This window comes from Chroicocephalus ridibundus, chromosome 22, assembly GCF_963924245.1.
Source record: "Chroicocephalus ridibundus chromosome 22, bChrRid1.1, whole genome shotgun sequence".
In the NCBI taxonomy this organism is placed as follows: Eukaryota; Metazoa; Chordata; class Aves; order Charadriiformes; family Laridae; genus Chroicocephalus; species Chroicocephalus ridibundus.
Genome location: NC_086305.1, coordinates 4,496,307 through 4,508,970, shown reverse-complemented (window position 1 = coordinate 4,508,970; position 12,664 = coordinate 4,496,307). Strand labels below are relative to the sequence as shown.

Below are 12,664 nucleotides of genomic sequence, written 5' to 3'. Positions count from 1 at the left end.
AAGGCACAGCTGCGGCTACACAGCCCCACAGGATGCACAAAGCATTCCGCCCCACACCCAGCCTGCCCCAGAGGCCTCCTCGACTGCCTGAACAAGAGAAGGCGGGGAGTGCGCTCAGACGTGGGAGTCCTGACTGCTCACATCGCTGAACTGTTAGCTCGCACCCTGCTCGGTTTTGAATTACTCCAGGTAGCCGCCTCTGAGCCAAATTCATGGCCTGGTTCTCGGCTCTCTTTTGTTTAGCCTTTATAGCTGTCACTGTCAGTCTGGACATAGATACACACACCAGCCCAGGAGACAGGATGGTTCCCAAATACAAGAGCACGGATGTGGACACACACACACACACACACACCCCCCACACACACCCCCCCACCCTCCACAACCACGCGAGCTGGAAACCGCAGTCGAACCTGTCATGGTTTTGGACAGTGAGGGGAGGTCCCTGCAATGGTGTGATGGGAAGAGGATGAGGGTAGGTACCCTGGCCTTATACTCACGGGCATTGTCTGGCTGCCATGGAGTGCGTGGATTGCTGCCTGAGCCTCTGTGTGAGATGAGAACTTTACAAAAGCACAGCCTGGAAAGGGACAGAAAGAGCACAGGAGATTGCAGTGACAGGACTGCCGTGAAAGGGCCCCCTGCAACATCACGCAAGGGACAGTATCTGGAACTCGGGCAGGGCAAAGGAAAGCCACCCCAAGAAAGCAGGGAACAAAAAGGATGACTCATCCCAAGTCCTCTATCCTGGAAAACACAGGAAGGGTCTCGAATCGTTACTTCGATGCTATACTCTATAGACGATGTCACCATCTTCACCCTTGCCCCCGATTACCACTTTCCCAAATTCTCTATGCACTCCTAACTGTGGGTACAAACATTTGAAATCGCGGGCCCAAAGGCTCACCAGCGATCCCCGTAGCTCAGCCACTCATCGTGCTCTGCTCCCTCTCCTTTCACCTTGGTCTCTTGCCCATCTTCCCCATCTTCCCCAGGCTTTCCTTGCAGCTTCTTCCTGCCCTGCCCGTGATACGGGTTCCCCTAAAGATGGGCAGGGGAGTAACGCCCCGGTGGAAAGGAGACCCAGGCGGTGAGGTAGGTAAGCGCTACCTGAAGAGGAGGGAGAAGGGGCACAACACACAGAGGGGTTCACACCTTTGCTGTTACCATCAGGTCCGCGGAGCACTGTACATTCATCAATGACCCCAAATGGTTCAAAGAGTCGGAGCACGTCATCCTCAGACTGCTGCTTATTTAACATGCCCACAAAGAGCTTCCTGTCCCCTAGGGGCAAACACAGAAACATCAACCTTCTATGAGGCTTACAGTCCAAAGCAGGAGGATAGGGACACTTAAGCACAGAACAGCCTAGGTGCTGGAAACATGCCTGGCATGGAAATGGTTTGCTGAAATGCTTCCAGAGGTGAGTATGCAGGGTCCTCCCAAGCTCCTCACACCTGCAAAGGTTTCTGTGGCTTCCCCTGTCCTACCTCCCCCAAAGGAAAACAAAAGATTAATAATTTCCTTCTATTCATTCATTAGCCTTTCCTTTGAATGATCCGACAAAAATGGTAATAAGAAAAACTGCCCGGGCAATTATACCCTTATGGAACAATATGTGAAGTTCAAGAGGTCCCTTAGGAAATACAGGAGGCCAAGCCAGGCAGGGTGAATAAATTCCTGGACCCCTGGCTTCTGTTTCCATTCCCTTCTCTCCAAGATGACCGTTTCCACAGCTGCTATGTAACCAAGCATCTCAGCTTCAATTTGCCTCTCCCTACCCCAGTCTAACCAGTATGTCTACCGGGCTGTCCTCTAAGGCCTGGAAATAAACCCTTGGCATCCTGGGTCCAGGTTTGCCTCACCACAGGCCCAGCGAAATGCGAGACAGTTGGGTGAGGGCCAACCAACAGCTCCGTGGCCCCCACTCCCCCCTCTCCAAGGGCATTTCGTACCCATGTCACGCTGGCAGAGGGCCGGAAGGCTGGCCAACGCATCCAGGACTTTGAGCTCAGGGTCCTTCTGGGATCCTCCTTCAGAAGGGAGAAGGGGTTTGTTGTGATGGTCGAGTGCGGAGGTGGGAAAAAAGGTGCATGGGGCTTTCTCCCCCTCTGTACCCCCATCAGAACACCCAGGGGCCCATCACACAGCCTGATGCCATCCCATCCAGCACAAACATCGAGCAGTGGTTGGGGCAACGTCCTCCACAGATTGCTCCGAACAGCTATTAAAACAGCACAACATGAAAATCCCAGCCTAAACGCCAGCCCAACCTCCATTTTTGCAAGGAGATGGTTGTGCCAACTGCAGAGTTAACCTTCCCCCGCTGCCCCAAACGTGCATGGGGAGACATGACCCATAGGAGCAAACGTGTCAGAATATGGCTTGGGAGGAGCAGAGGATCCCTTATTGTTAGCGACAGGGTCAGAGGACCCGGCTTCAAACAAAAGCAATGTAATGTGACGCACGTCAGGGAAAATAGCAAGGAAGCTGCTAACTGTTTGAGAGTGCAGTGACCTGAAAAACAACAGGTCTTGGAGCTACAGCAGCAGAGCGGGCTGCAGGGGTGGTGGTGTGTATGTACGGCAGGGATGGATGACACATTACACATTCACGCTGCCGGCAAAGCCTCCCCCCAGCCCCTTCCTTGCTCCCCTTGGCTCAGAGGATGGTTCCCACCCGGACAAGTGAGCAAGCTGCCCGCCCCCCCTCCCCCGGCTGCTCTGCCGCATACAGACACACTTGGGAGCACATGCAGGAGGTATCTACACGTGCCAACGCTCCCTCGCAGGAAAGCAGGCGCGCGCGCACACACGACGTTAACGGGCAAGCACGCAGGCTCACGCATGCACGGGAACATGCTTGCACATTGACCCAGCCCCAGCAGGTGCCTTCCCAAACCAACGTCCTCGGTGAGCGAGAAGGGACGGCAGGGAGATGCAGTCTTCCACCATGCAGGCGCCACAGGGAGCTGCTCTGCGCGGCTGCACCACCCCACGGAGCCCAAGCACAAGCTGGCGCAGGCACCGCTCCCCACCGGGCACCAGACGTACATGCAACACAGATGCCACTTCAATCCACCACAGATAAAAGGGTTAAAAGTGCTGCATCTAAGGCTCTTACCCAGTCCCAAACAGATACTCCTGATTTATATCACTGGAAGTGGCTGAAATACATGGCCTTGTGTATTTTTTAATGGCCAAATTTCCCAGCTTCCCCATTTTCACGATTCCCTGGATAACTAAACCTGGGGGAATTTCATCCCCTTCCATTTTCCTTGCGATTCTTGCTACCTTGCTCCCTGCACCCACAGGACAATGGTTGCATTTTGGAGGCACTATTTCAGCTGAAATTATTCCATCCAAAATTTAGTGCTCTGGCAACGCCCGACAATCCCCGGCCAAGGCACAGGAGCTCATAAAGCGGGTGCTGCACAGCTGCTGCCTTAGCAATGAGACGGGATCTGCCCCTACCCAAGGGCCAGCTCAGAAATCCCGCTGGGGGAAGCAGCCGAAAAATAGCACATAGAGAAGGTGAAAAATCCGACTGGAAAAAAAAACGGGACTGGTCAGGAACATATTTTTTGGGAGGTTGGAGAGGAGAATGGAAGCTAAAGGAGCAGTAGCTCTGTGCTCCCATTACCTGGTGCCGTGTGCGATCCCAGTTTGGCTACGGGAGGGGACACGAGCTCTGCAGTGTCCCCCCTGCCTCTACCCTGAATCTATATTGCAGCTGCAGCCAGGCCTTATTTCAGATCCGTGCCCCACGCTGCCGCCTTTGGATTGCAAACACGGCCGGAGTTCCTCAAAAAACCCATCAGCAAAGGGGAGGAACACACTGGGAAATATTCGCGCTGACTTCAGATGGCGTAAAATAAGCCTCTGTGCTTTGAACTAACAGGCAAATGATTGTGGACTAAGACTTAACAGCCAGAAATGCATTCGATGGTCTTACCTCGCTCTTTAGGAAGCCCTGGCTGGCTGTTTGGGTCAGGGTGGCAGAGGGGTGTCAAGAGGGGGAAGCCAGTTATATTAGAAATTTAAAAAGCTGGAACTCTAGGTGGGGGGAACATAGAGCTTCACGGACGTAATCTTACTTTTGTAACGTTGGCCTTTTGCTTCTGGATCTGATTTTGTGGAAAGTGGGGTTTTTGCAGAAGGACAGTGGATAACCCGTGGAGATACCAGTGGATAACCAGTCAGGTAAGTGGTTCCAGTTTTGGCTGATGACTAATTCGGTGCAGAGACCTGATGGCTACCACCGCCACCCAAAGCTTAAACCTCCGCCAAGCAACAGCCTAATGGATGCAAGAGGCCACGACTTTGCAACGGAGGCACTGACCAAAAAGGAACCTCGTCCACTTACAATCAAATCAACATTAAACTGTGAGTTAACTAGTTGTCTTCTCCTTCAGAGGGTCTTGAAATTTCCCGGATAATTCATCTGGTTTCATCCTCGTACCTTTTCTGTTGGATCAAAACCATTTTTCTTTACCCTGGGCTTTGGGAAAGGTCCGTTGAAACGGCGGATGCCAGTCTCCATTCTCGCGGTTTTACTGCCAGTCTTCTGCTGTCTGGCAGGGCTCAGTGATGGAACATTTTGGAAGTCCGGTGTTTACGTGGGAATTTCAGCTTTTCTTTTTCGAGTTTGGAAGAAAAGAAAAAGCCAGCTTCCCAAATAGTGGTGTTCCCCCCCTAATGACCAAGCTGCCTCATCTCTCCACAACCGGGCCAAACCCCTGCCAGCCCTTTCACCTGATGTCTGCTGTCACCGCTCTTAAAGCGGTCGATCCCAAATCAGCTGGCATCCTCACGCCACTGCTGTGGGTCGCTGGCTCCTTCGGCTCCCCAGCAGGGATTCCTGCAGCGCTGGAAGATCTTCTCTCCCCCACTTGGAACAGCACACCCTCCTCCTGCCGTTTTTCCTTCGCTTTCTCTCCAGCTCTTGTTTTTCACCCTCTGATTGGCAATTTCCCATGCCGTCCAGCAACCAGGAAAATTGTCTCTGATCTCCGACTGTTGAGTTCCTATGGAAACATGCTCCGGGCACAGTCAGTCACCCAGGCAGCGGGAGGAGGGCCAGTGCAGAGCAGGTTGCTGATGAAGATACCATGGGAACAAAGGAGGGGTTAAGGCTGAATGCTTTGGCCACGAGAGAGAGAGGAGAGCACACAAGCACTGGACACTGCTCCCCTTTAAACCCGGTGGATTTAGGTCATCTGGCCAGCAGCTGTCAGCACCAAGGATCAGGGAGAGGGAGGAAGCCTGCGCAAGCAGTTGGCTGTGGATGGGACAAAGCAAATCTCCTCGGGGATGCAGAGAGGTTCCTCGTCTCTAAGGCAGCGCTAATGGGCTCGGGCTAGCTGTCCTATCGCATCAGTGCAGCAGAGTGCTCCGGGTCTTGCAAGAAGCACAGACAAGCTCCTCTGCCCCCTCACTCCATCTCCTCCTGGCACCCCCCCTGCCCCGGCTCACGTCAGAGGCGTAAGGAAAAGGAGGAAAGAGCTGACAAAGCCTGTGCCAGAATCACAGGTCCCCCTCCGAACTAATGCCGGCGGCATCTGTTTACTAGTGAATTCCTTCTGCAGGATGCAGTAACACCGAGCATCCAGACATCCCCGTATAGCTCCTGAGGGGCTTGGCCAAAAATTAGCATCTCTTAAACCAGGAGACAAATTCTGGTGCTCTAACTTCATGTACTTAATTCAGGGTGCTTGATTTGAGAGTTGTCAGTCCCTAGAGAGGATAAAAGAGGTTCCCTTCAATGATAATCCAGAGCAGAGCCTCACTGATGCATGAAACCGTTCCCTTGATAAATTCCTAGTCCAAGCAGTTTTGTCCTGCCCCAAATCTTTCTTTTAGCTCCTGCCAGTGTGGGGCTACTGCTATAGGGAATGGCTCTTCCCGTATCCGCAAACTGGCTCATCCACTTCCCTGACAAGTAGAGCATCACAACAGAAACCTTTGGAAAGAACCACCTGATTCAGACAAATATAGGGTGCTGTCTTGATGCCTCAGGCAAAATTCCAGTTTGGCATGGATCCTGCGGGAGCTCCTCGTTTCTGAGCTCTGCCATGAAGCTGGAAGGAAGCAAGGCCCATGGGCTGGAGGGAAGAAGGTGCTCGGACTCCAAAGGATGCTTTTCTCCACGACCTTCTCCATGGGAAGCAGAGCTGATCCCCCGATGTTTGCAGTCATTAGATATTGTGCCACTTTTCATAAACTTAAGAGATTTCAAAGTCCAGTGCCTTGACCAGAAGCTTGCCTCCAAATCATCCTCCTGTTTTTCAACCTGTTGGCCTATTTCAGCTCAATTTGACAGAGGAGCTGAGGCATCAAGTCCCAACACATTTTGTGATACTAGGTGGCTGTGTACAGAACAGAATCCCTAGAAGTGCCCCACTGGCAAAAGAAAGGCTGCAGAAATGACCTCAGCCTAGTATTAGACACCAGAGATTCCAGAGTCGCACTCATCAAAGAGACACAAACTGTTCAGAAAACAAAGCTGCAGCGGACGCTCTGTTCGCAGCCTGAATTGTCTCTTTGGTCTGTTTTTACGGCCGTTGCGTGAGGGCTTAATGCAGGAGGAACGTCAGCTGTGCACGGGTGGTACTGCTGAAGGTAAACGTGTGCATGTACCAGGACAGGTTGGGAGTGACCTGCTGGAGAGCAGCTCTGTGGAAAGAGACCTGGGAGTCCTGGGGGACAACAGGGTGACCATGAGCCAGCGATGGGCCCTCGTGGCCAAGAGGGCCAATGGCATCCTGGGGGGCATCAAGAAGGGGGTGGCCAGCAGGTGGAGGGAGGTCATCCTCCCCCTCTGCTCTGCCCTGGGGAGGCCCCAGCTGGAGCGCTGGGTCCAGTTCTGGGCTCCCCGGTTCCAGAAGGACAGGGAACTGCTGGAGAGGGGACAGCAAAGGGCTGCCAAGATGCTGAGGGCACTGGAACACCTCTCTGAGGAGGAAAGGCTGAGGGATTTGGGGCTTTTTAGTCTTAGATCTTTAGATCTTATCAACGCTGATAAATACTGAAAGGGGGGGTGTCAGGAGGATGGGGCCAGGCTCTTCTCAGTGGTGCCCGGGGACAGGACAAGGGGTAACGGGCACAAACTTGCCCATGGGAAGTTCCATCTCAAGACGAGGAGGAACTTCTTTGCTGTGAGGGTGGCAGAGCCCTGGCACAGGCTGCCCAGAGAGGTGGGGGAGTCTCCGTCTCTGGAGACATTCCAACCCCGCCTGGATGCGTTCCTGTGCCACCTGCTGTGGGTGACCCTGCTGTGGCCGGGGCTTGGAGGAGATGATCTCCAGAGGTCCCTTCCAACCCCGACGTTCTGTGAGTCTGTGATTTGTGATGAATGCGTGTGTCAAGCAGACACATGCATGTGTTTGCAAAGCCACGCACGCAGGGGTATGTGTGTAAGCGCATCTGCCCGTGTCTCCGTGCTGGCTGGGAGGGTTGCTACGCAGCCATGTCTTACAGCCGGAGGGTGCACGGGATCTGCCACGGCGTACACGTAACGGTTTTGTGATGTTGAGTTACTGCTACGAGTGGCGAATGCTTTCCTGGTCTCCTAGGCCTTTTTTTTTTTTTTTTAAAAAAAAAAGACTCATTAGGAATAACCTCAGATACAATTACACGATTTCTGAATTAATTAGAAATCTGGGGTGTAAATTTTTTAAATCAATGTGGCGGGGGAAGGACTGACCACCTAATGGTCGTACGTAGAGGCAATATGAGGTGTCAGTGAGCAGCCAGCTTCCTCTCTCCACTGCCCGCACCTCTAAAGGACAGCTCATCCACTCCTAATATCGGTGTCAAGAGTGAGAGAGTGGCATCACCCTGAAGGCACTGGTCTCTTTTTACTGTCTATAATACAGACAAGCACCTTAAATTCAAGCCTGAACCCAGGGGCTGAAGTAAGGCGAGATGAATCCAGTCCTACGTGGTTTAGGCATGCTAGTTTCTTTGGAGGCTTAAGCCACAGTTCTTTTCAAAAGGAGCATGTCTACAGGCGGCATGTCTGGGATTCCCAGTATAGCTCAAGGGAATAAAAACGCCCAGACTTCAGTAAAAGTCAGGTGTCTCATCCCTCAAGCAAACAACGAAAAGTCACGGATTCTATTTGGAAAAAATGATCTGACTTAAACCAATAAAGCTTTTTTTTTTTTTAAAGGAGGATCACACATTCACATAAAATATTATAAAATATATCTCATGTCCCTGTCAGTGCAATAATTGAAAGTCACTACAAACTGCTTGGAAGTGACCCCTTAAAACTTAAAACAAAAGCCTTCCAAATCTAAACACAGCATGCAGGATACGCTGCCCTAAGGACAAACAGTCTCACACAAATTCTTCCCTCCCCACTACTAAACTGCTTTCAGAGGCAACACCAACAGCACAAGGCATGGAGAGGCAGATGCAGGAATGGAGAGAAGAGGAAAAGAAATGTATTGCTAAGACAAGGAAAAGCAGCAAAACACGTTCATAAATTTGGAAAGGGCTGGAGTTGCAAACCTCCACCTGGAGGAGGCATCGGAGCTGCTGTAAGCTCTCCATTACATTAAGAGAGATTCTCCTGTTCCCAGTCTTCCAGCTGTGAACCACTCAGTATGTGTTGCTTTAACCAAGCTGGTCCCCTGCAGGCTAACAGCACCTCCATCTCAGGCCTAACTCAGGATCCTTTCCCTTCAGGCGCTATTTCCCCATCACACGCTGTTTTCTGCAACAGCACTTGGGCCCTGACAGTGTGATGGGGGCTGCTGCAGGACCGGGAGTGGAGAGGCCGATACAGTCCAACAGCGACGGGGAGGCAGAGGAGGGAGCTGCAGACAGGAGAATCGGCTGCGGAGCCGTGAGCTGAACAGGTTAAAAAGCCAGTACTGCTGCAGGGATCTGGCTTTTATTGGGCTGATCGGGTATAAGACCGAAGAAACCTTTTCCCAACTGCTTACGCTCTCCAGGGCCCCTGGTGCCGCCGACCAAAGTGCGTGCCTGCTTCAGTAGCCTCCTGGGGCAGACACTGTCAGGCGAGGAGTACCCTCAAAGGGCTGGGAGAGTGGAGTGGGCACATTATTAATCACCCTTAGGACTTGGGGTGCTCTCAGCTGCTTGCTGTGCCAAGCCGAAGGCTCCCCAACCTGTCCCTAGACTCTCCCCCTGCCCCCCCAAATCCCTGCCACACACAAACAGCCCTTCACAGACTGCGGGGAGAGGAAGGCCAGGTCAGGACCCTGCCTCTTTGCTTGGTCCCCCTCACAAGCACACAGCCGCCAAAGGAGAAACAAGGAGAGATGACAACTACCTCCACGGCTCTCGCTGTCTGCGGGTTTCACTTGAATCGGGCGCGCCATCTGCAATGAGAGAGAAATGCAGAGGGTTAGAGCTTGGCCCATCTGCCTGGCACATGGTGCTAATGGCAGTGGCACCAGAGTGCCCCTTTCTGCCTGCTGTGCAGAAGGGAACCAAGACATCGTGATGGCAACCAAAACCCCTGGAGAAGGGACCACATGGATTTTGGACTCCTTAAAAGGAAACCTGGCACTTTTCCCTGCTCAGTTGCTTGCCTGGAGGGAAGAGCTCTCCTGGAAAGGCCCACCATGCATAAGCCTCTGCCTCCTCAGACACAGCAAGTGGCAAAGAAAGGGCTCCAAGGAAGCAGCTCATCACCACGAGACTGGAGCCCGGACAGTGGTCAGGGTGGCCTAAGGTGAGGCTGCCTGGAAGCTCTTCCTGCGCCTGCCCCGACTCAGCGCAGGCATGGTCACCTCACCTAATAGAGTCGCTTACTTTCCTCGCAGGAGGGACGAAAGGCTGCCTCTGAACTTGGCTAGGAGCCGTACAGCAAGCAGGCACGTTACCTTTGCCCTTCCCCAGCCCCTCACGCAGTCAGAGCTCCGTGCACCAGAGCGGCTCTAAAGAAAGAGCAGCGCTGCTCTCCAGCAACATCTCCTGTCCACAAGGGGAATGCTCAGGTTCCAAGTGACAAAACTCCTCTCGCTTGGTTGCGAAGAGATGTTTACCTCTCTCGCACCCATTAGTGTCATCAGCAATAATCCAACCACAAGCAACAAGCCCGAGAGGTGGCTTCGCTCACGTGATACGGGGACTCTCCAGCACTTCTACCCAGGAGCAGCTGCATTAAGTAACCCACAGCTTTAACTGTCTGATTTGCAAAGCAGGGCAAAACTCTCATCTGCTGGAAGCTATGCGTGTCCTACGCTGCCCAGAAGCCGACAAGCTGTAGCCTTCTTCCCAGGATCTAACTGAGCCAGAATCTCCTCCGAGGAACGGTGGACAAGACAGATTCCCACATTCACAGCACATCTCGCTCCACGTCTCTCAGCATCATCCACAGAGGCTGACCGCGGCTTGAGTCGCTGACGTTCATAATAAAAAACAATCACAATACCACAGGTAAGACCCGCGCACAAGTTGCAGGTCCAGATACCATCTGCCCCCTCTCTTAGGAAACGCCCTCAGGAAGAACAGCAACAACAACAAAACAGAAAAAGAAATCAAGCCATAAAAGTCACCAGCTGCAACGTGTTTAGAAGCCAGCACGCAAAATGTGGACTGCTGTCAGTCTCCAAGCAGTGGCTGAGCCAGACTGGACAGAAACCAGAGGTAGAGCCCACGTTCACAACAGCTGGAGGGAACCCGTGAAGTACCTTTGTGGTTTACGGGACAGAGATGCCAACCAGAAGGTGATGGGCTGCCGTGGCATGGCACGTCGCCGCTGACGCCTGACCGCTGGGCACAGGAGAGCGCTTCTGGGCAGCTGGGGGCTGTGAGCTGGCTGCCACTGCCTGGTGGATCTCAGGCAGGATGAGCAGAAGCTGGGACCAGCCCCAAGCAACACCATCCCTGCCTCCAGGAGTGACACGGGGCTGCTTGGCAAAGCCAAAGACTGGCTGGCAGCTCCCCAAAGGAAGGCCAAGCTGCTGCCATGCTGCACCTCGGAGGCAGCAATGCCAACTCCAGGTCCATCTCCCAGGACTTGCTGTGTCATCTGGGGGAGAGGGAAAGGATGAAGGTCCCTTTCCCACTCCCAATCAACTGCATAGATTTGCAGAGCTCCGAGCATCCCGCTGTGCTGCCACGTGGCTCTGGCATGTGCAGCGCTGGCACTTGCCAGCCTCTGGGCTGCTGCTCCCCCAGGAGCTGCCAAGGACCAGGCGTCTCTTTCTGCCCATGAGCTGAGTGGGACGTGGGGCAGGGCTTCAGAAGGATGTGGTCAGACATTGCTCCAGAAAGCCTCAGATTTCCCCGCTGAGAGGCAGCGGGCTCCTATCGCTGCTCCCAGCCTCTGGCAATCCGCCCGTGCCAGGCGAGGCTGGGGGTGTTTCGGCAGCAGGCCGGGTGGGAGAGGGCGGGCAGCCCAGATGTGCGCTCGCACGAGAGGGCTCAGTGCAGAGCCAAGAGCGGCAGCTGGTCACCTCACTCCCCACTGCTCCCACAGCACCGAGAAATAGCTTTGTTTCTAACCAGGATGCAAAACCAGGATTAAGCTAAACAGATGGGAGGGAGATGGAGGGACAGACTCGGATCTCAGCTTCTGAGAGAAGCAAATCCATTTGGGGGAAGGGAGGGAGGGAGGGAGGGAGGGAGGGAGGGAGGGAGGGATGCCATGGAAGCCAAGAGCATCACAGGCCCACGTGAGCCCAGACCCACCCAGGGATGCTGGGGCTGAGCGCTTGGGGCAAGGAAAGGAAAGGATGGGGGGAGGCGGTGGGGGGGGGGGGTTAAGTACCTGAGGACATCTCCCTGTCCCCTCCCCCAACAGGGCTGTCACTCCGGCTCCCAGCACCTAGGGTAAAGGAGGTGTTGTCATGGAAACGGTTATTCACCACATGGAACCTGACATTTGTGGTTGCCATGGAAACCAGCTCTTGGGGGCATTCCCTCTGCTTTGCACAAAAGAGACATTTGGATACGATCTCTGGGGAGGGGGCCCCCTCTCCCCATCTGTCCAGCCCTTTCCTTCCCCCCCATCCCAGGGACCGCTACGCAGCCGAGGGTGCGCTGCGGGGCCGGTCCCCGGGAGGACGAGCCATGGCTGGCCCTATCGACCCTGCCCGCCATGGGGGAGCGCGCCCCACAGGGTCCCACACCCACGGCGCAGCGACGGGCCCCCAGCAGGGCCGTGGCACGATGCCCGCGAGACAGCGCTGGCGGCAGAGGTGCCAGCGCCGATGCCAGCACAGTGACGTGGGTTAGCACTGGTGCGAGTCTGGAGGTGCAAGCACTGGCGCAAGAGGACGCGGGGCTGCCCAGGATGAGACCAAGCAAGCGGGCTGCCCTGCACCCCACAGCCGCCGCCACGGCTTCTCTCTTGCCCACTTGACACAGCGCCTTGGCGAGGCACAGAAAGACTCCCCCCCTCTGCCAATCTCACACCAAGCCCTCGGTCAAGGGCTGCCCATTTCCAGAGTGACTTTAAGAGCCACCCACCGAACTGAGGTCCGGTCTCTGGGCTGGTCTTCATCTGCTCTGAGAGATGTGGGTAAAGAGGAGAAAACAAAATACAAGAAATCTGTCCAGATGCAGAGGCTTGGAGAAGAGCAGGATTCTCTGCCTGCTGCTTCCCGAAATGGGAGGTGTCCCAGCTGAGGCGGAGGCAGGCACGGTCCTCCTTGCGGAGAACTGGACACCCAGAGGCTCCC

The 12,664-nt window shown here is 54.3% G+C and overlaps 1 protein-coding gene across 4 annotated transcripts in view; it reads right to left on the bottom strand.

Annotated features, from left to right (window-relative positions):
• CELF5 (CUGBP Elav-like family member 5) overlaps nt 1-12,664 on the bottom strand; it is a 44,764-nt gene that overhangs the window by 13,220 nt on the left and 18,880 nt on the right. For 3 of the 4 annotated variants that reach the window (XM_063357763.1, XM_063357761.1, XM_063357762.1), the window contains exons 3-5: nt 9,301-9,352; nt 1,156-1,284; nt 501-580 (exon numbers count right to left, since the gene is read on the bottom strand). In XM_063357763.1, coding sequence (XP_063213833.1) covers nt 501-580; nt 1,156-1,284; nt 9,301-9,352 — 261 coding nt within the window. The remainder of the gene's footprint in view (nt 1-500; nt 581-1,155; nt 1,285-9,300; nt 9,353-12,664) is intronic. The other variant, XM_063357764.1, reaches the window with a different exon arrangement.